Source organism: Esox lucius, chromosome 23 (assembly GCF_011004845.1).
Source record: "Esox lucius isolate fEsoLuc1 chromosome 23, fEsoLuc1.pri, whole genome shotgun sequence".
NCBI lineage: Eukaryota > Metazoa > Chordata > Actinopteri > Esociformes > Esocidae > Esox > Esox lucius.
The window spans coordinates 19911667-19934948 of record NC_047591.1 but is presented as its reverse complement, the minus strand read 5'-3'; the positions used below and the strand labels follow the sequence as shown (position 1 = coordinate 19934948).

Genomic DNA, 23282 nt, shown 5'->3' with positions numbered 1-23282 from the left:
ACTGTAGTTTCCATTCACATGTTTTATATGCTCCTTCCTGGTTTTATTCATGGTTTCTTCCTCCGTTTCTTTCAGGTCATCCTGACCGGCAGAACAGGTCACTGTATTAGACACCACACCTCCGTAAGTTATAGGCTCACCATTATGGATGCCTCATTGGTTTAGCTGAGCGTTAGTGACGCTTCAAAGGACCTGGCGTGGTTACACGTTGCTTCGACGGGGCTTTAGGGCGACCGACACTGTTTCATGGGCGACTGTTAGCAAGGCATGCTACTTCCACTGTTTCCCGTTCAGTGTGCTCATGACCTGCGTTGGTTGTCAAGGATACGTCAGTTCTGTTGTGCACTGGCAATGTGGATGGGGTTTGAAATACTTCCTGTTCTTATCCTTGTCTAGTGGGACCCAGTGTGAAGTAAACAGGGTTTTTGGTGGTGGTTGTTGTTGTTGTTGAAAATCAACTATTAATGTTGATTTGTTGAGATGTAGAGTACAGCTATTTGAGATTTGTTTTTTCTTTCCCCAACTTGCTGTGTCAGTCAGATGTCCTCACTTTGTGTTTCTGTCTCTGTGTCTTGGTCTGCCCTTGTCTGTCTTGGTTGCCTTTTTCTGTCTGTCTGTTCAATTCGGTTCCTTTATTGGCAGGAAAAACATAGTGTAAATATTGCCAACGCATGGATGTATGCAATATATTGTTCTAAAATGAACCAATACATTTTTGTGTCTCTGTGTGTCGGTCTCTCTCGCTTGTTTTTAACTACTTCAGAGCCAGCCATTTTAGCCAAGCACAGTGTCTTTAAAATGCACAGGCTTTTTTTTTTTTTCTTCTTTTTTTTCAATAAGTTATTTTACAGGATTAGGGTATTGAGTGGGCCGGCCCTCATCATCTCTATCAGGGTAGAATGGCACGTATTGTTCCAAGCAAACAGAGAGCTGTCCTCCTCCTCTTCCTCCTCCTCTTCCTCTTCTCCCAGCCTCACTGAAGCTGTAGCCTTGGAAAGCTGCTATCGTTCTGCACCCACTCATCCTCCCACATCTACATAAGCAGTTGTACTGTCATTTAGAAACCGAGCAAAATACCAAGCAGGAAAACCAGGTGAAATGGGGAAAATGGTGGACACATTTTTGTCACCTAAAAAAAGCTTAAGCAGAGCAAATGTTTTTCCCGGAGCCACATTAAGGTCTATTAACACTTCAATCCAAGAAACAAATAATGGATTTGATTAACATAGCTTTGGTGAAGTAGCGTGGGTGGCTCCTTTTCCTTTTCTCTCTTTCTTTCTATCACAGACATACACTGAACAAAATTATAAACGCAACCCTTTTGTTTTTGCCCCCATTTATCATGAGCTGAACTCAAAGATCTAAGACTTTCTCTATGTACACAAAAGGCCTATTTCTCTCAAATATTCTTCACAAATCTGTCTAAATCTGTGTTAGTGAGCACTTCTCCTTTGCCGAGATAATCAATCCACCTCACAGGTGTGGCATATCAAGATGATTAGACAGCATGATTATTGCACAGGTGTGCCTTAGGCTGGCCACAATAAAAGGCCACTCTAAAATGTGCAGTTTCACTGTATTGGGGTTGTTCGTGGGGGGTCTTTGACTGCACATAGTATGGCCAGGGAACCTCAGTGGACATTGGCTTTGCGATGCGTCAGCTGACGTAGGAATCGCTCGAAGATTCCTAATCAAATATGGCGGTCCATTTAAGTCGGTCAGGGTACTGACTCTGTCTGCTACTCTGCTGGACGTCTTGCATGTGGTTGCTAAGGCCACCCACCCCCCCAGCCCCCACCTGTTGGTTCTGTTTCCTTCTGAAGTGTGGGGGCGGGGGGGTCGGTGCTGTGCACTTCACTCATTGCCATCGGTATTGCTGTTAGAATATTACAGTGTTAATGTTACTTATAGGGTTGTATGCACCACGGTGTGACGGCGGGGAGTTATTCCAAAGGAACAAGAACCTAATGCCAAGACGTCCTATGTCTATCGTTTCTCTAATACCTCGTTCTAAAGCGTCTTGTGTGACTCGACTGCATGGGGACCAAGTCCCTACTTACAGTAAGTCTTTGTTTATGCGAGCGTGTGGTAATGCGATAGTCAGATATGATGGTGATATATGATGACACACAGTCTTAGCGTTGCTACGAACACCAAATCCTTTCTGTTCTTGAGAAATGCCGCGTTGAGATGGTTCAGACTTTGCCCGGAAATATCCGCGGTGTGTAACGCAGATGGACGTTCTCTCTGCCGAACATTGTGATTTGGGGCTCTGGTCTGTCGCGACACTCTGTCCCCCCCCCCCCCCCCCCCAACTACAGTTAATGAGGAGGGTTGGAGCCTGCTGCCTCGGGTGGTGCTGAAGTTGGAGGCTGGCTTGGCGGACCGGGGTGTCATTTTGTTTCAGTTTAACAGACAGTGAAGGGATATTTTTGACAGGAGCCGTCAGGGATGCGCCTCGCTGGTCTGACGGAGGAGTGTGAGAGAGAGACTATGGTGGGGGTGGGGGTGGGGGGGGGGGGGTGATGGACGGTGTCTCCACAGAAAGCTGGTTTACCATAGAGACCCAACACGGCTGCAGTTTCTCAATAACAGAGGACAAGGGAGAGGTTCATCTGTTCCTCTCAGCTGGGGGAGGGGTAGCCAGTCCTTAATGTATTTTGGGATGTGGCCCACAGTGTCAGGAATGTCATGAATGGGGGCTGGACCTACAAAGGCATGGCCTGTTATTACTGGCTGAAAGAGATCAAAGGAGCTTCATGTTATTAGTTAAGCTGATAGCTGGCTGAGGATGGCTGAACTTCTCATTGTATTTGCTCTTTGTTTTTTCATGGATGCAATTAAAAGTAACAATGTTTTGGGTTGTCCAAAGGGTAATTGATATCTTGTGAGATGACTGGCTGCAGTGTCATAAAAACATTTCAAGAAACGAGTTAATGACACAGAATGCAGTGGTCGACCTGAACAGCTGTCTGCATCTGATGAACATTACTTCAAGATCACTTCAATGAGAGAGAGAACGAAATCAACGGAAGTGCTTGATGGAAATCCAGTCAAGTGCTTGATCAGCATCTGTCATGGAAGTAAATGCTTCAACCGTGAGATGTCTTCAAAAAATAGAATGTGAGGTGTGTGGTGTTGCTAAACCCTTTGTTATTCAGTGTGCAGAATCGCATAAAGCATGGGCCGACAGCTAGTACCTGAAAGTGTTATGAAGAGAAGAGGACCGATTGGAAGTGTATAGTTAATAAAGACACCAGTATGGAACAAGAGTTGGCGAGAATCCTTCTGCACACACTACTGACTTGTTATTAAGTCATGGTATGGCCGATGTGCCTTAACAATATTTACCAAATGATCCCTCTACCCGAACAGTTGTTTTTCCTGCGATGTGGCCTCGGGAACCCCAATCATCTGCCCAGCAGACACTAAATAACTGCACTGTACTGCTTCCTGTAATAACTGCACTGTACTGCTTTTTGTAATAACTGCACTGTACTGCTTTTTGTAATAACTGTACTGCTTTTTGTAATAACTGCACTGCTTTTTGTAATAACTGCACTGTTCTGCTTTTTATAATAACTGCACTGTTCTGCTTTTTATAATAACTGCACTGTTCTGCTTTTTATAATATCTGCACTGTACTGATTCAGATTCAAACAGTAGCTCTTGCTTCCTGATGACGACTCTATACTGATTTGGATTCAAACAGTAGCTCTTCCTTCCTGATGACGACTCTATACTGATTTGGATTCAAACAGTAGTTCTTCCTTCCTGGTGACGAGTCTGTACTGATTCACTGAGTGTTTGATGGATGAGTGGGCGTATGACCCCATTGACATTGGTTCATGTAAACCCCACTGTCACCATGACTGTCAGGTCCTGTATTCTGTAGAGGATCGCTGTGTATTGTTCCCCTGTCCCCAGACACAGTAGCCCCATTGTCCCCTCAGACGCAGATCACAACCGGCCCTTTATCTAAGACTTGTCTCTTTGGAGGGCAGTCTGTAGCCACGCCCCTGGTCTGTGGCCACGCCCCTGACCTTGATCCACTGTTACAGGAGTTGTATTATGCCAATCATGTGATGTGCTGTTTTCCAGCATGTAGGCTAGGCTTTTTGAGTGGAATCCAGTGAGGAAGAAAACATGGATCCTCAGGCCAAGAACTTCAGAAAAGGCATCTCTGGCCATCTCCCCAAACCTGAAAATGATGAAACGATACTCCCGATTTACTATGGCCTTTCTAGGGATGGTCTTGCTTCAGAAGAACACGCTGTCCAGAGATTTTCCACCATCCAGAGGCGCCTGCTTCTACATCGGCAGACGTGATGTATCTATGCACTTCATAATTATTTTTGCTGCTATCTAGGGTCACATTGTCAATGAAGACAAGTGAGCCAGTTCGAGTGGCAGCAGTGCCCCAGCCATTACGCCCCCTCGTTATGTACCACAGATTAGATCCTTCTGAGTTCCTTTTTTAATCTTCACTTTCCTCTTGCCATATGGAATGGAGGGCGTGGGGCGGCTGGAGGGCGTGCGTCGTGGGGGGGGCTGGAGGGCGTGCGTCGTGGGGGGCCTGCGTCGTGGGGGGGCTGGAGGGCGTGCGTTGTGGGGGGCCTGCGTCGTGGGGGGCTGGAGGGCCTGTGTCGTGGGGGGCGTGCGGCTTGGGGGCGTGCGTCGTGGAGGGTGTGCGTTGTGGAGGGCTGGAGGGCCTGCGTCGTGGGGGGTGTGTGTCGTGGGGGGCGTGCGTCGTGGAGGGCTGGATGGCGTGCGTCGTGGGGGGGCTGGAGGTCCTGCGTCGTGGGGGGGGCGTGCGTCGTGGAGGGCTGGAGGTCCTGCGTCGTGGGGGGGGGGCGTGCGTCGTGGAGGGGCGTGCGTCGTGGGAGGCTGAAGGGCGTGTGTTGTGGGGGGCGTGTCATTGGGGGCTGGGGGGCGTGTCATACTGACTGTGGTTTTAATACCCTGAATGTAGAAGTATCATGGCTCATTACATTAGATCTAGTGCTGTAGATCTGTCTAGTTAGATGCTGTAGATCTGTGTCTAGTTAGATGCAATGGGAGGTCAGTGTAAACCGACCCTAGCTATGCTGACTCACTCACTCACTCAAGTCGACTCTAGTGGATGTCAGTTCATCTCTCTCTTCCCATCCTTTCTCCCTGTCCATTTCATCTCTCTCTTCCCATCCTTTCTCCCTGTCCATTTCATCTCTCTCTTCCCATCCTCTCTCCCTGTCCATTTCATCTCTCTCTTCCCATCCTCTCTCCCTGTCCATTTCATCTCTCTCTTCCCATCCTCTCTCCCTGTCCATTTCATCTCTCTCTTCCCATCCTCTCTCCCTGTCCATTTCATCTCTCTCTTCCTGTCCATTTCATCTCTCTCTTCCCATCCTCTCTCCCTGTCCATTTCATCTCTCTCTTCCTGTCCATTTCACCTCTCTCTTCCCATCCTCTCTCCCTGTCCATTTCATCTCTCTCTTCCTGTCCATTTCATCTCTCTCTTCCCGTCCTCTCTCCCTGTCCATTTCATCTCTCTCTTCCCGTCCTCTCTCCCTGTCCATTTCATCTCTCTCTTCCCATCCTCTCTCCCTGTCCATTTCATCTCTCTCTTCCCGTCCTCTCTCCCTGTCCATTTCATCTCTCTTCCCGTCCTCTCTCCCTGTCCATTTCATCTCTCTCTTCCCGTCCTCTCCATCTCTCTCTTCCCGTCCTCTCCATCTCTCTCTTCCCGTCCATTTCATCTCTCTCTTCCCGTCCATTTCATCTCTCTCTTCCCGTCCATTTCATCTCTCTCTTCCCGTCCATTTCATCTCTCTCTTCCCGTCCATTTCATCTCTCTCTTCCCATCCTCTCTCCCTGTCCATTTCATCTCTCTCTTCCCATCCTCTCTCCCTGTCCATTTCATCTCTCTCTTCCCATCCTCTCTCCCTGTCCATTTCATCTCTCTCTTCCCATCCTCTCTCCCTGTCCATTTCATCTCTCTCTTCCCATCCTCTCTCCCTGTCCATTTCATCTCTCTCTTCCCATCCTCTCTCCCTGTCCATTTCATCTCTCTCTTCCCATCCTCTCTCCCTGTCCATTTCATCTCTCTCTTCCCATCCTCTCTCCCTGTCCATTTCATCTCTCTCTTCCCATCCTCTCTCCTGTCCATTTCATCTCTCTCTTCCCATCCTCTCTCCCTGTCCATTTCATCTCTCTCTTCCCATCCTCTCTCCCTGTCCATTTCATCTCTCTCTTCCCATCCTCTCTCCCTGTCCATTTCATCTCTCTCTTCCCATCCTCTCTCCCTGTCCATTTCATCTCTCTCTTCCCATCCTCTCTCCCTGTCCATTTCATCTCTCTCTTCCCATCCTCTCTCCCTGTCCATTTCATCTCTCTCTTCCCATCCTCTCTCCCTGTCCATTTCATCTCTCTCTTCCCATCCTCTCTCCCTGTCCATTTCATCTCTCTCTTCCCATCCTCTCTCCCTGTCCATTTCATCTCTCTCTTCCCATCCTCTCTCCCTGTCCATTTCATCTCTCTCTTCCCATCCTCTCTCCCTGTCCATTTCATCTCTCTCTTCCCATCCTCTCTCCCTGTCCATTTCATCTCTCTCTTCCTGTCCATTTCATCTCTCTCTTCCCGTCCTCTCTCCCTGTCCATTTCATCTCTCTCTTCCCGTCCTCTCTCCCTGTCCATTTCATCTCTCTCTTCCCGTCCTCTCTCCCTGTCCATTTCATCTCTCTCTTCCCGTCCTCTCTCCCTGTCCATTTCATCTCTCTCTTCCCGTCCTCTCTCCCTGTCCATTTCATCTCTCTCTTCCCGTCCTCTCTCCCTGTCCATTTCATCTCTCTCTTCCCGTCCTCTCTCCCTGTCCATTTCATCTCTCTCTTCCCGTCCTCTCTCCCTGTCCATTTCATCTCTCTCTTCCCGTCCTTTATCCCTGTCCATTTCATCTCTCTCTTCCCATCCCCTCTCCCTGTCCATTTCATCTCTCTCTTCCCATCCTCTCTCCCTGTCCATTTCATCTCTCTCTTCCCGTCCTCTCTCCCTGTCCATTTCATCTCTCTCTTCCCGTCCTCTCTCCCTGTCCATTTCATCTCTCTCTTCCCGTCCTCTCTCCCTGTCCATTTCATCTCTCTCTTCCCGTCCTCTCCATCTCTCTCTTCCCGTCCATTTCATCTCTCTCTTCCCGTCCATTTCATCTCTTTCTTCCCATCCTTTCTCCCTGTCCATTTCATCTGCTCTTTTTCATCCTGTTTTTGGTGCTAACTAGTGGTTTGCACCTTGCAGTCCAGTCTCTGTAGTTCAGCTGGTGAAGTCTTCTGTGTATGTTAGTGACTGACACATTTTTACCACCTGGAGAGTTCCTGATCTGACCGACACATCCACACCAACCTCCTGGAGAGTTTCTGATCTGACCGACACATCCACACCAACCTCCTGGAGAGTGTTGCTTATCTGGCTGACAGTGTTTTATTTCTTTTTTTTCTTTATTATGGTAAGCATTATTTGGTTAGCCACTGTAGAGGTTTGTAATTGCTGAGGTCACCAGTGCTTTCCAGGATTTTTTTGGTAAGCCTGAGGTTTTGGCTGTGTTTGAGACCTCTTTTGACAGACGCCAAAGGCAAATGCAAAGTCAAAAACTCCTTTCTTATGCACGTACACATTGTGACAAAAACACACGATCAAACCAAAAAGAAAATATATAACATATTTCTCCGATACTTTTGTTGCCTGTAAGTTAAGAGAATATATAATTAGTTTTGATTTCTAATTTGTGGAATCAATATGTACGTACCCTCAAAAGTAGAATAATTTCTTTCACTGGTGATATGTGCCATTAGCATTCTAATGGGTTCTACGGTAGTAGTTGTGCGGTTATGTAAGTGGCAGGTCATAGCATGTAATTATCACTCTCCCCGTCCCTCCCTCTCTGGCCCTGGCTATACTGGAGCTGTAAGAAGCACCACTCTGCCCCAGCGTGTTTAAGAGTCAGCTCTGCTGCTGTTATGATTAGGTTTTAAACGGCACTTAAGGTTTCTTCTTTTTTTTTTGAAGGCTGCAGTAGTTTCGGCTGCAATCTCTGGCCGTCTACCAAATTCCCCGGTCTCATCTGGAGGCCTTCTGGAAATTATATGGCTTACTGCTGCGCTCTCCCTGTCCCTGTCAGCCTCTCCCTGTCAGCCTCTCCCTGTCAGCCTCTCCCTGTCAGCCTCTCCCTGTCAGCCTCTCCCTGTCAGCCTCTCCCTGTCAGCCTCTCCCTGCCGCAGCCTCCCTCTCCCTGCCGCAGCCTCCCTCTCCCTGCCGCAGCCTCCCTCTCCCTGCCGCAGCCTCCCTCTCCCTGCCGCAGCCTCCCTCTCCCTGCCGCAGCCTCCCTCTCCCTGCCGCAGCCTCCCTCTCCCTGCCGCAGCCTCCCTCTCCCTGCCGCTGCCTGCCTCTCTCTGCCGCTGCCTGCCTCTCTCTGCCGCTGCCTGCCTCTCTCTGCCGCTGCCTGCCTCTCTCTGCCGCTGCCTGCCTCTCTCTGCCGCTGCCTGCCTCTCTCTGCCGCTGCCTGCCTCTCTCTGTCGCTGCCTGCCTCTTTTCAGTTATCTAATTTAGTCATTCTTTCATCTCCTTTGTAACAGTCTCTTCCCCTCAACCTCAGCATTGTGCCTCTTTGTGCAGCGCTGCCTGTGTGTTGCTAGGGTCCAAAGTGGAGAGGAGGGAGAGGAGTAGGAACTGTTTATCTAGAAGAAGGTGAATGAGGAGCGAGGACCATTTCTACTGCGAACGGCCATTTAACTTTCCAGTGGGCTGCTCTGACTGTCTGATTGGCCTAGATTAGCTGGCCCCCTGGGGTGTTAATGTGGAGGTGGGCGAGATGCAGACCGATTGGCTGTTGTTATTTCGGCTGCCTGGTGGTTCTAACCTGACTCATGCTTCAGTACATAGCCTGGTCTCCTACACATACCTGTTCTCTAACAGCATTCAGTTAATTCTCACCCAACTAAGAGTTATTCCAGGGTCTATGACGCCATTCAAAGCCACCCCTGCATTATCCACTGCAAACCATTGTACGCATTTTATTGGCATCAGCGGCGGACTTCTCACATATAGCATACGGTTACTCCCTCTTGGGAATGACAGCCGTGGATGTCAGGCTACAGGATCTGGGGAGTGGAACCACACGTCGAAATGTATTCAAAACTAAACCATTGACATTTGAACTTGTTCGTGTCTCAGAAGATGTATCCACCATCGCTGTTGAATTTTGGATTTCCCGGTCTGAGCGGTGTCCATAAAGCCTCAATCCAACCTGTGTTACATTTCTCTCTCCCCCTCTTTCTCTCTCTTTCTCTCTCCCCCTCGTTCTCTTCCTAGAAATCCATTACTCCCTCTCTCCCCTGTCTTGCGTTCCGTCCATTTCTTTCTCCGTCCGCTGCTGCGTTCTCCGTCCACTTCTCTCCTCCGCTCTCTCCAACTCTTGCGATCCCTATTTCTGTACAACATCGACAAGCCCCTTAAGGGAAGAGCGCCTCGATAAGAGCTCCCACAGCCAAGCCACCCACTCCAAATCAATACTCTTAAAACACCATGTCCTCAACTTTACTGCTTTTATTCTTATTTATAGACGCTGTGCTTCTTTGCTAAATGGAACGGAAACTTTTATAAAATGACGTGTGTGTGTGTGTGTGTGTGTGGTTTATTTATTCATCAATCCATGCCTTAAGGTTGGATGGTAGCAGTGTTGTACTAAATGGCGGTGTCTTCCATTGGCGCTCAGCCCAAAGGGGATCACTTAGGCTATATACGTTTTTATTTAACGTATTAATTGTTGCACAGCATCAGCCCCCCCCCCCCCCCCCCCCCCCCCACCACGATCGCTGTAGTGTGAATACATTGCGTCGCCCGCTGTGTAATGAAGTCAGGTGAACCACAGCGGCGATGTCCTACGGCCCTGGTATTCAAATCTGTCCCTAAAATACTTTTCTATGTCCAAAACCGACTCTCAGGTTGGCCCTGTCGTCAGGGATGTTTCTGAGCCTCAGTCTCCACTCTTTACCAGTGTTCTCCCAAAACCAGTCCTTAAAAAGCCTTTGCCTGTCAATATACTGTGTCTTGCCAAAGTATTCTGATATCTGACAGGTTTTTTTTTTTTACACTTCACTGACACAGTTTTGACATGACAGGCTATAGCGATTGGTGAGAGACAGGTTGAAGCCTGGTCTCTAGTGGGGTTATATGTGGTTAACCCACGAGAGCTACTGCTAGACCACAGACTGCACTTTATTCCTCCCTGCATCATTTCCTCCTCCATTTCCACTTCCCTCTCGCTCTGTTTCCTGTTTTCTTTCTGCTTTCCTCTCTTACCCTTTTCTCTGAAGGGACGGGTGAGGCATCTAGAGAGGAGAGGGTTAAAAAGGAAGGGAGGGGGGTAACCTCAGCCACCACAGTTGTCCTCTTTGGTTAGAGGGGCGTTCTCATGCTCTGCCACAAACCAACTTGGAACCCCTCTACAGTCCAGAAGGCCACCCCTGACCACGAGGCAGCCATTTCCCCATCAGACCTGACTCTATAACGACAGGTGCAGAAGCCTTTTTATTGAGCTGCCATTTTTATTGAGCACCTTCCCCTTTAGGCGTGCGGTCGATACCGCCCTTTGATATGATTACGTTTGCATGCATCAGTATGAAGGCGCACAGTCCTGGTTGGCGTGTCCCGCCTACGTCTGTCCATTTAACCAGGGAAATAGTCATGAAAATAGTTGGCCACATCGTGGGCTTTTTCCGATGAATGAGACATCTGCTTCAATGAAAGAGCGAGTCGAATCGGTCATTCTGCCAATTAGTTCATTAAAACAACTTGAGAGCTGGTCCCCGTCATCCATGTGTCTTGGTTTAGCCCACTGGCTATGTCCTGTTTCTGCCGGGCCGACTCGTGCTGTTGACCCGTGTAATGGTGGATCCCTGCTCTGGCCACATGCTTCTTATCTGCTCTGTCAGCAAGATTCACCGGGTCACCTGTACCATAGGCCTTTTACGCTGTTGAAATGAAATAAATAGATTGGGCATTGCAATTCAAGTCTCCGTTCATTCCCGTGATATGCGTGGGCTTATTTCACTCTTACTTGACCTGGTACCGACTGCTGTTGTGGCCTGTCAGACACTACTAACTGGGCCCAGTGACGCTTCAGCCCTTTCGTGTTTTTACACCAGCGAGACGGGCATGGGAGGGAGGGGGAGAGAGGGAGAGACTGTCTGGGAGGGAGGACGGGAGCGAGCGAGGGAGGAGGAGAGCGGGGAGACTGAAGACAGTTGAAAGCCCCTGAGTCCCTGTAGAAAGTCATACTGTTGTTTGTTTAAAATAGTAGCAGTGGTGGGCTGTGTTTGTCAAAGACCAGATGTTCCTCTGTTGATTAGCTGTTAAAGGACATTTACACAAAAACATTACACATTTTCCAGACATTTTTATATTGATGTGATTGAATTATTGAAATGGACTGCCATTTGTTTTGGGATTTTTTTCTCTTTGTAGTATTAGTAGATAAGGATCCCAAAAAACTATCGGAGACAGGAAAAATACAACTGAGAAAGCATGTTTGGAAAGATTTGAGAAAAACATTTTCTAGGCCCCCTTTAGAGTAGGATATTAACTGTGAAGTACACCGATGGAGGGAACATTTACAGGAGAGAGAAGAATGTGCCTAATTGAAAGCAAAGTATCCCTCATAACAAAACAGGTTAAAGACCCCCACGAATATACATTTGTGTAGTGTGTTTTCAGCTCTTCTTGTCCATAGTTATTATGCACTAGACAATTTAAACAATTTCATTGGGCTCCTAAATGTATTTGTGTGCGCCTGCAATAGTCCTCCAAGGAGCTTGTGTGCTCCTGGTAAAAAATGCCAGCGGGGAAGCCCCCCCCCCCCTAATCCTAACCCCAACTTTAACCCTACACCCTGTGGGGAAATGGTCAGTAACACTCATCCCTCTGCATTCATCTTTCCACTAACTTCAAATGTTAACATCTGAACTCTTGGGCTCAAGTTGACACCGACCAACCTGACCTGGTTGAGTGGCTTTACACAGGAAGTGGTGGAGAGAAGTATTTAGTTTTTTGCATCTAGTCATTTACTGGTTGGCTGACTGGCTGTTGTCTCGCTTCGCTGGCTGACTGGCAATTGCATGTGTGCTTGTCTGGTTTTTGGAATGGCTGGCGATTGGCTGGCTGGACTTGCCCGTCTGGCTGAATGTGTGAAAAGGACAATGTTTATTTCCTCTGCTGATCTTCTTGACACAGAACGTAGCATGGCTTTCATAAAAGGACGTGACTGGGAAATGTAGATGTCACACCATGGTTTGGTGTTTAATGTTTTAAACGTGTGTGTGTGTGTGTGTGTGTGTTCAGAATTTAAAAAAGGTATATCTTACATTAAAAAAAAACTCATAATAAACTGAAGGGTAAGAAATGCTACTAACATAGTTGAATTGCACATAGACAAAGTGAAACGTTGTTGGAGGGTTGTTGAGGCAGGCTGGCTAGAGTCTGAGGTAGTTTAGTCAGGCTGGCTCGAGTCTGTGGGTCTTTGAAGTTGAGGACATTAATCCAGGCAGAGAGAAGAGAGGGAGAGGTGTCTGATTGCGTGGGTAGGTCTGTGGAAATAAGACATGTTTGTGAGTCAGACAGTCTGGGTTGATCAGACGGGCCTGAGGTTCTCTCCGCCTGGAGATGCCGTGTGGCTCCACACGCTCCTCCACAGCTCTGAAAACACCTGTACGCTAACATATACACACACAGCTCTTACGTTTTGCCATCCTAAAATGGTTCCCAATAGTTCGGAGTCCTATCAGAAAAATGTCCTTGAACCATCACCCAGAGTGCTAACGTTATTCCTAAACCTTACACAAAAACCGATCTCTAACTCGTTCCCTGACTAGCCTCAATAGAAATCTTTTCCCTATAACTCGCCCCACTGGCCAAAATAGACAACTTCCTCGTGGCGCCTGGCAAAAGTTTTTTTTATTTTTGTAGTATCAAAAATCACATTTGTAATATCAAAAATCAAAAAGAAAAATGAACTTTAGCCAGGCGCCATGAGGAAGTTGTCTATTTGGATACTACAAATGTAGTTAACCCCCCCCCCCCCCCCCCAAACACACACACACACACACACACTCCTCCCTGCGTTGATTGGCATACTGGCACGCCTCTCCCTTCTAGCCAGCAGTTGTGTGGGAACTGAACGCTCTCTGACCATGACTGACTCACCGTGTCACAACAGACTCCAGGTGTCTGTGTCGGACCGTACGCCATTTTGTGTGTGTGTGTGTGTGTGTGTGTGTGTGTGTGTTTCGGCGCCACTGTGTCAGGGAATAGATGTCTCGAAGAGCTGCAGTTACTTTGACTTCAAAAAAAAAATCTAATGTGCACACTGATTCTGTTATTCAAGCTGTTGCCTTGGTCACATGGTGCATCATGGTCTGGAACGGCAGTTGTCAGCGCTGGAGATTGCCATGAATTCCCCGGTGCCTTGACTTGAATAACCGTGTCTATTCTTATGTTCTTTCTCTTTTTTTTTTGTTGGTTGGCATTTAATTATTTTTTCATTGAATGAATGAACCGTGTATTATAGATGAGCGCTGAGAAATTATTTAAAGCACAATGGCCTTTGATTAAGGAGTAGGAAACTAGCTACACTGCAATTATGCTGGAATAATATGAGGCCTGCTTTCACAGACCCAGGTTGACTCACATTCTAACGTCATCCACTCAAACAGACAACGGCCACTTCACTTGTCTAATCGGAGAGCTGACAGGACTGTTTAGGTTTGTTTCAGGGGTTCACTACACCGTGACGTCCTGACTGGAGGCATGGCCAGTGTGGACGCTTAAGTCACTTCCTGGATCTTTCTCCAGGAGTGGCAATGACCCATACCTATTTATCCCCACTGACAAACAGGCAAGAACAGACCAGCTGTTAGCTGTAGTGTTTTTAGGGGTGTGTCAGACAGGTAGGTAGAGCAGCTGTTAGCTGTAATGTTTTTAGGGGTGTGTCAGACAGGTATGTAGAGCAGCTGTTAGTTGTAGTGTTTTTAGGGGTGTGTCAGACATGCAGACAGATCAGCCTATACTTCTGGTCTTTTAGGGGTGTGTCAGACAGAGCTGTAGTACCTTTGACCTTCAGCGTCGGCGGTCATGATGTCCATGATGTCACCAGCTGAAGTGATGTGGTAGTCTTCTCGCGTTGGCTCCGCCCTCTGGGTGGATGTGAACAGTACGTAGTTATGCACATTATACACACGTTCTCTGAAACCACGCGGTTCTTTCCACTCACCGGGACCTGATCAACTCCTCCCGTATGCAGGAAGTAGCTTTGTGCAGTATGTTGGAGGTCGTTAGGCTTTAAGGAATCTGTTCATTAGACGTGTTGTGCAGAACTGCCTGGAAAGTATTTACCTGAGCTCCTCAATCCATTGGTCTCTGCTGTCTGGCTAACAAGGGGACGCAGAACTGTTGAATGTGACACACATTCCAGCTATTACATTCTATTCTGTCGGGAGATAATGTCACCTTTAAATTATGGACATCCCTTCCATCTGCCTGGACAGCTGCATGGTGAGGCCAGGACAACGCAGATGCTTGACATACACACCCAGACACACACACACACACACACACACACATACACACTCATTAGTGTGTAGCTGCCTGTCCTCGGACCAGCGGAGCAAGGCCAGCGCTCGGCGCGTGTTTGCTGGGATTCAGTGGAGTCTGACATTCCTAAATGAGAGGGTTGACAGGTGGAGAGCTGCAGGGTCCCTAGTGCTCCTCCTGGATGCTGTCTCTCTGTCTGTCTGTCTCTCTGTCTGTCTGTGTTTCTGTGTGTCTCTGTGTGTCTCTGTCTCTGTGCCCGACCATGTCCACGCAACCCATGACATCACCCCGACTGCCAGCTTAACGAAGCAGCTAAACTCCGCAGTTTCTGTTCAGCAGTGGCAGGTCACAACACTAACAGTGTTTTCCAGCTGCCAGTGGACATTTTCACCTCGGGTGTCTTTGACAACACCCTGTTCCCCATTTAAAGCCCAGCGACAGGAGGGAACTTTGTAGGGGACATGTTGGAGGGGGATTGCTGGTGGCCCTGAACCTGTTTTATCCCGCTGCACTGCAACTGTCAGTCCCAGAGGTGGTTGCCATTGTTAAATACGGTAGGTGACATACTAGAGGGAATGCTGACACTCATGCAGTCATATGAAATACTACTAGAGGGAATGCTGACACTCATGCAGTCATATGAAATACTACTAGAGGGAATGCTGACACTCATGCAGTCATATGAAATACTACTAGAGGGAATGCTGACACTCATGCAGTCATATGAAATACTACTAGAGGGAATGCTGACACTCATGCAGTCATATGAAATACTACTAGAGGGAATGCTGACACTCATGCAGTCATATGAAATACTACTAGAGGGAATGCTGACACTCATGCAGTCATATGAAATACTACTAGAGGGAATGCTGACACTCATGCAGTCATATGAAATACTACTAGAGGGAATAGTGGAACTCATGAAATAATGTTACAGAGAAATACTGACAGTCACTGAATCAAGTGAAATGTGCTTATGTACCGTGTATATAAAATAGACTGCTACACTAACCCATGCTGTTACTGTTTTTACTCATATCCATTTTAGTGATTCATCTCGTGTCTTCGTCTCTTGTTAAAATGTGTTGGTTTCTGTGAAATGGTTCAGGGTGCCATTGTATTCATATGGTTTGAGGATTTTGTCTCAAATAAAGGGATTTAAGAACTCTGTCTCCTCCATGTATGCCTTTTTGGAACGGGTGTGGTTGATATCTTGAGATGGTTGATATCTTGAGTTCCAAGGTGTTACGCTGCTATATTATTGTGCTGGGGGATATGAGGAATGCACTACTAACTTTTCTCAGTCTCCTCCAGTTTTTAATTTTAGGAGGAGATGAGGTCCTGGTCCACACCTGCGGATTACCTGGTTTGGGGGGCCCGTTTCTGTCCCTGTCCTTGTCCACCTGGTCATACTTCTGACCTAGTCTAAAATCAAATAGACTCTGGATTTAGCCCAGAGAAATGTATTTATTATTCCAATTGGACTCTTAATATATTACCCGGCGCAGCCAGAAAAGGACTGGTCGCCCCTCTGAGCCTGGGTCCTCTCTAGGTTTCTTCCTAAAATTCGACCTTCTTAGGGAGTTTTTCCTAGCCACTGAAATTCAACACTACTGTTGTTTGCTCCTTGGGGTTTAAGGCCGGGTGTCTCTGTAAAGCACTTTGTGACAACTGCTGTTGTAAAAAGGGCTTATAAATAAATACATTTGATTAATTGATGTTATAGCAACACTGTAGTTGAATTAATCCAAACAGCACCGCTGTCAAAGCAGCTTCCCATGCATTGTGTGTAGATAACACAACTTGTTCAATAATGATTGTTTCATCACCTGATAGTAATTAAATTGCTTTGAAAATGAATGTCGTGGCCCGTCTTGAATGATGATTTGAATGATGATTTGAATAAATGCTGGGCCAAGGAAGTCTTGTTTAGATAATGTGCTCGTTGTTGTCCCACACACCTGTCACGACAGGAAGTCTGAGCCTAAGTATAGTTTTGTTCCTGGTGATAAACCTTTGTTCTAGCCACACTCAGTGGCTCGCTGACAAGCATGCCTAACCCAGTATCTCCATGTCTTTTTCCTCCGTCCTCTGCAGAGATCAGCTTGTCCGCCACAGAGAGGCAAAGAAGAACGATGCAGACTTGAGGAGGATCAGCACCACCCACATCCTTCTGTCTTCCCTCGCTCCAGCATCCTCCCTTTTTTCTTTTCTCGCGGCTCCAGTCCCCCCCCCCCCCATGCTCTGAGAGACCCCACCCGCCCTCCCCTCAATGGGCAGAATGCTCCACCTCTCTCATTGAGCTGACCGACCCCTGACCCCTTAACCCTTCTCCTGCCCTGGTTCCACCTCACCATGACCAGTCTGAAGCGGTCTCAGACTGAGCGCTCGGTTGGTGGCTCGGTCCCCGCCTCGGACGAGTTCTACACACGTCGGCTCTGCCTCCCAAATGGAGGCGCACCCCCGCCTCGCTCTGAGAGCGCCCACCTCACCTCCTCCTCTTCGTCCGGCTCCTCCTCCTCCTCTACTCCGGGGGTTCCCAAGATGGGGGTCAGGGCCCGCGTGGCGGACTGGCCCCCAAAGAGGGACGGGTCGGGCGGCGTCTGGCACATCACCGTGGATACGGATTCCCCGAGTTCCACAATGTCATCGTCCGGTGCCGGAGAACGCGGGTCGGCCGGCAGCGGGGAGAAAGAACGAGACCGGATCTCTGGTTCGGGTTCTGGCTCTGTGACCACGGCCCACAGCAACCTGTCGGCCAAGCTGGGCCACCTGATCAGCCCCCAGGACTCGTCCATGCTACGCAACATCCAGAACACTCTGAAGAGCAAGATGCACCATGGGAAACACCACGGCAAAGACAACCGTTACCTGTCCCCCGACGGCTACCAGGGCTCGCCGCGGAAGGGCATGAGGCGTATTCGCCAGCGCTCCAACAGTGACATCACTATCTCGGAGCTGGAGGGGGACGGGGGCGAGGGCTGGTCCTTCTCCGGCTGGACCCCCATGCACCGCGAGTATGGCAGCACCTCCTCCATAGACAAACATGCTGGCTCCGGGGAGAGCTTTTTCGATATGCTCAAAGTGGGTTGTTAATCCGTGGTTCTTTATGAGTTTTGTGTGCTAGAGTGCGTTGCCGATAACGACAAAACATTGTAAACCTGAGTATGCTGGTGCTTTATACAAAGTCTTTGTTATTCAATTGCATTGACGTGTCGTCATCTGTTATGTGCTGTTGTACTGTCCTGGCTAAGGCCGCTGTTATTTATTAACCTTTTTGTGAAATAATATATACATGTTATTTATTTCTCCAAGGGCTACACATCCCAGGAGGCTCCTGATCAACGCAGCCCTGCGCCGGACAGACTTGGGGAGCTGTTGACGGTGGCCCCGCACAAACAAGCTGCTCTGGACCTGCCCGATGGACCCCTGGGTCCTGCCAGAGGTAGTCCCGCAAGCCGCCTGAAGGAAAGGGAGAAACACCTGAAGAGGAGGTCCAAGGTATTATGTCACAGGAAGTGCACTTCCTTCGTTTAGCGATGGAAAGTCGATTGACCGATTGCGTGGTCTGGACCATAATTGGCGTTCGTTCCCGCGAGGTCACTTGGAACCGTTATTGTCGTGTGCCTGGGTGACTCTAACCCAAATCATGGTTTCACTCCGTTCCAGTCGGAGACGGGCGGCGAGTCCATCTTCCGGAAGCTCCGCAGCGTGAAGGCAGAGGGCGACACGTCCCGGGCCGGGTCGGACGCGGAGGACGGGGGGCGGGAGGACTCTGGCGGCCCGCCACCCAAACCCTGGGCCTGCCAGAAGGGCTTCGCCCACTATGACGTGCAGAGCATCCTGTTTGACCTCAACGAGGCCGTGCAGGGTCGGCAGTCCAGCGGCAAACGCAAAAACACCACCACCGGGGCGTCTGCCGCCGCCGCTGCCTCGCTGTCCTCCAATCAGAGCGGGGTATGCAGTGGGGGCGGGTCTCCGTGCGGGTCTCAGGAGGAGCTCAGCGGGAAGGAGGGGAGTCTGGGAGGCGGACCAGGCGGGCACGTCACCAACCCGGCGCTGGACCCCGGAGACGAGAAGAGCAATGAGCTGGTTCTGAGTTGCCCGTGTTTCCGAAACGAGCTGGGAGGAGAGGGGGAGAGGAACATCAGCCCGTCTAAACAGGTCGGTGCAGGATGCACGACACACACACACACACACACACACACACACACACACGTTCTGTTTTGAACTTGGAATTTCAGGACCGCAGGGACAAAAGGGAAGAAAAGAAAGTGTCTTGGTGGTTTTAAGAACAGTGGGGCGGGATAGACAGTCTGCACCGTAGCCACCAACACGTTCTATATGACCACTCCCCCATGACCACGCTAACGTGCTAACGTGCTAACGTGCTAACGCTGCTCCATCCCCCCCGCAGCAGGGCAGCATAGGCAGCGGAGGTAGCTCTGGCAGCTCCGGCGGCGGCTCTGAGGAGGGGCCCCTGGAGACCTCCCTCCCTCACTTCACCAACGCCGGCGTGTCCGTGCTGGAGGCCCCTAAAGACGGCCAGGGACAACACGCCGACCGGGCCAAGCGGTCTGTGGAGCACTGCGACCTGGGAGCCTACTACTACAGGAAGCACTTCTACCTGAGAGGTGAGGGGTGGTCCGAAGGCCTTCTGAAACACCTCCCTGGTGTCTCCTCTCAAGCGAGGTCTGCATTACAAACTCACTCTCACATACTCAATTCTCAGATTTTGGTTTTTAATCCGGAAATAAACAATTGTTTCCGACAACTGATTCTCCAAGCAGGGGAGGTTGCTTTCTGGTTGTGAATTTCAGTTTGCGGCTTTTCTTATTCTGTCCGGGTGGTCCCCGCTCCCCCTTGCCTTCTCTCCCCATCCAGAGCATTGGAACTACCTGGGTGTGGATGAGACCTTGGGTCCTGTGGCTGTGAGTCTGAGGAGAGAGAAACTGGACGAGCATAAGGAACATGGACAGCAGTACAACTACAGAGTCATCTTCAGAACCAGCGAGGTACACAGCCACACGGCCACGGCCCCTGTTACCTTCTCTCTGACAGAACTGGAGCCTCACAAGCTAATAACCTTTCTAGTCCATTCCTTTCTATGTACTCTAATTTCTCATGGCGTTATTGATCAAAGCATTCTTACTGGTTACTCAGTGATAGAGCTAATTTATACAGAAGTTTCATTCATTTATTATTGAACCTGACGACGGTTATAAAACTTTGTAAAAGTTATAGAATGTGGTTAGTTATCGAATGTGTTGACTGTTATAGAATGCAGTTAGATGGGTAGAATGTGTTGACAGTTATAGAATGCAGTTAGATGGGTAGAATGTGTTGACAGTTATAGAATGCAGTTAGATGGGTAGAATGTGTTGACTGTTATAGAATGCAGTTAGATGGGTAGAATGTGTTGACTGTTATAGAATGCAGTTAGATGGGTAGAATGTGTTGACCGTTATAGAATGCAGTTAGATGGGTAGAATGTGTTGACAGTTATAGAATGCAGTTAGATGGGTAGAATGTGTTGACAGTTATAGAACGTGGTTCCACTAATAGAACGTGGTGACAGTTCTACAAATGGTGACAGTTCTAGAAAATGGTTACAGAGGCAGCTTACGTGTCAGGCATATTAATGGTGGTCTAATAGCTGCTCCCAGTAAACCACCTCCTCTTCTCTGCTCGCTGCTATTTTCAGCCAGGAAGGTGGGCAGATGTGTGAGAGAGTGTGTGGGTTGAGACAGCGTCACAGGAGAATTCTTTAGACCAGTGTTGGGGTTCCTCTCCTGCAGCTGTGGCGCTGCCTTTCACGTCAAGTTAACCCACAGGATCTCTGTAAGGACCAGAGTCATGGCGACCACTGATTAACCGTTCACTGCAGTACACTTGACCATGATGATGACAGCCTGTATTTATTCGCCATATAAAACCCCCAAGGACACGGCTGTGTTTCTGTTCTGTGAGAGCATGGGGAGTTGGGCCTTTGTAATCACCATTACACACATCTTTCTGTTTATAATTTTAAAATATTCCCACATCCTGCCATCGGTTTTCTCCCCTGACAGTTTGAGCTTTGTGGCCAGCCACCACTCTATGCGGCCAGGCTGTTCTGCTTGTTATCTCACAGCTTGCTAGAAATGGGCAGAGCCGTCACAACCCTGACACCCACCCCTCCAACCTCTGACAGTGCTTAGCCCAACTACACCTCCACATACAAGGCCGCTAGGCATTGTGGGTATGACGTGATGGGGCATACCCATGGTGCCCGAGGCTTTGAAGCAGAGTTTTTGCAGGGCTTTGGAGGGGTTGATGCAGTGAAGCATATTTACAAATTTGATATCGCAAAATTGGTAAAGGGGGGGTGGGATTATAAAATAAATACACACCTAAAAAATAAGAGGTTACAGTACAAGTATTCAACTGAAATAATGGGCTTTAAAAACAAGCACACTGTGCATCATTTGAATGTAAAATATAAGGGACTGGCAGGTTGTTTACTGTCACATAGAAAGTCCATCTCTCTATTATTTATACTGTCCCCTCCTGAAGTTTGATTTAGCCTGTGTGAGGGGGGAGGGTGGAGTGTGTGAGATCCCCTCAGGAAGTTAGTTTTAGCCATAAGTGCCTCTACTGTAAGTGAATGAATGAACAGTGAGAAGCCAAGGCCGCGCACACACACACACACACACACACACACACACACACACACACACTGGCGGTGGCTCTTACTACCTGTGTAAAATGGAATGATGATGCTGTTGTGTTGTTACAGTGCGGCGTTGTGTTTTTGGACACTGTTGTGTTGTTACAGTGCGGCGTTGTGTTTTTGGACACTGTTGTGTTGTTACAGTGCGGCGTTGTGTTTTTGGACACTGTTGTGTTGTTACAGTGCGGCGGTGTGTTTTTGGACACTGTTGTGTTGTTACAGTGCGGCGGTGTGTTTTTGGACACTGTTGTGTTGTTACAGTGCGGCGGTGTGTTTTTGGACACTGTTGTGTTGTTACAGTGCGGCGGTGTGTTTTTGGACACTGTTGTGTTGTTACAGTGCGGCGGTGTGTTTTTGGACACTGTTGTGTTGTTACAGTGCGGCGGTGTGTTTTTGGACACTGTTGTGTTGTTACAGTGCGGCGTTGTTTTTGGACACTGTTGTGTTGTTACAGTGCGGCGTTGTGTTTTTGGACACTTGTGTTGTTACAGTGGGGCGTTGTGTTTTTGAACACTGTTGTGTTGTTACAGTGCGGCGTTGTGTTTTTGGACACTTGTGTTGTTACAGTGCGGCGTTGTGTTTTTGGACACTTGTGTTGTTACAGTGGGGCGTTGTGTTTTTGAACACTGTTGTGTTGTTACAGTGGGGCGTTGTGTTTTTGAACACTGTTGTGTTGTTACAGTGCGGCGGTGTGTTTTTGGACACTTGTGTTGTTACAGTGCGGCGTTGTGTTTTTGGACACTGTTGTGTTGTTACAGTGCGGCGTTGTGTTTTGTAGTGACTGATTGTTTTATATGGGATATGTTCTGCAACAGCCTAGGTAAGATAATGAGTTTGTGCTCTTTCTTTACCGGCGCCTCATTGACGGTTTGTGACTGACGTCTCCCCTGGATTACATTTCCCCGTGCTGAATGTCAGTGCTGCTGCCGGGATGTTAGTAGATGATGTGGAACTTCTTTCTTTCAAAACCCATGAGCTGGGGGCGTTCAGGGCAGTGGGGAAGAAGGCCATGTGCACTGTGTTTAAAGGTGTCCCATCTTTCCACACTGGAGATGAAATCCACGATGTGGGGAGGGGGGTGTGTTTGGATGTGTCAGACGTTTCCCCGAAAGGCAGCTGGTGGTCTTTCTATAAATTGATAAGAGGACAACTGACCTCCAGTGGAGCATTATACATTGGGCTATAACCACCTGGTAAAACCTGGGTCCTAGTGTTAATAATCATCTGGTAAAACCTGGATCCTAGTGTTAATAACCTTCTGGTAAAACCTGGATCCTAGTGTTAATAATCATCTGGTAAAACCTGGATCCTAGTGTTAATAACCTTCTGGTAAAACCTGGATCCTAGTGTTAATAACCTTCTGGTAAAACCTGGATTCTAGTGTTAATAACCTTCTGGTAAAACCTGGATCCTAGTGTTAATAATCATCTGGTAAAACCTGGATCCTAGTGTTAATAACCCATATGGTAAAACCTGGATCCTAGTGTTAATAACCTTCTGGTAAAACCTGGATCCTAGTGTTAATAATCATCTGGTAAAACCTGGATCCTAGTGTTAATAACCTTCTGGTAAAACCTGGATCCTAGTGTTAATAACCTTCTGGTAAAACCTGGATCCTAGTGTTAATAATCATCTGGTAAAACCTGGATCCTAGTGTTAATAACCTTCTGGTAAAACCTGGATCCTAGTGTTAATAACCTTCTGGTAAAACCTGGATCCTAGTGTTAATAACCTTCTGGTAAAACCTGGATCCTAGTGTTAATAACCTTCTGGTCAAACCTGGATCCTAGTGTTAATAACCTTCTGGTCAAACCTGGATCCTAGTGTTAATAACCCATATGGTAAAACCTGGATCCTAGTGTTAATAACCCATATGGTAAAACCTGGATCCTAGTGTTAATAACCCATATGGTAAAACCTGGATCCTAGTGTTAATAACCACCTGGTAAAACCT

At 48.2% G+C, this 23282-nt stretch overlaps 1 protein-coding gene across 4 annotated transcripts in view; it reads left to right on the top strand.

Annotated features, from left to right (window-relative positions):
* sipa1l1 (signal-induced proliferation-associated 1 like 1) overlaps positions 1-23282 on the top strand; it is a 76546-nt gene that overhangs the window by 25711 nt on the left and 27553 nt on the right. For 2 of the 4 annotated variants that reach the window (XM_029116934.2, XM_029116935.2), the window contains exons 2-6: positions 16714-17700; positions 17932-18117; positions 18286-18780; positions 19034-19250; positions 19501-19631. In XM_029116934.2, the coding sequence (XP_028972767.2) occupies positions 16972-17700; positions 17932-18117; positions 18286-18780; positions 19034-19250; positions 19501-19631 (1758 nt within the window). In that variant the 5' untranslated portion in view covers positions 16714-16971. Of the gene's footprint in view, positions 1-9887; positions 10544-13158; positions 15168-16713; positions 17701-17931; positions 18118-18285; positions 18781-19033; positions 19251-19500; positions 19632-23282 lie in introns of those variants that run through there. The other 2 variants (XM_029116936.2, XM_013140264.4) reach the window with 2 other exon arrangements.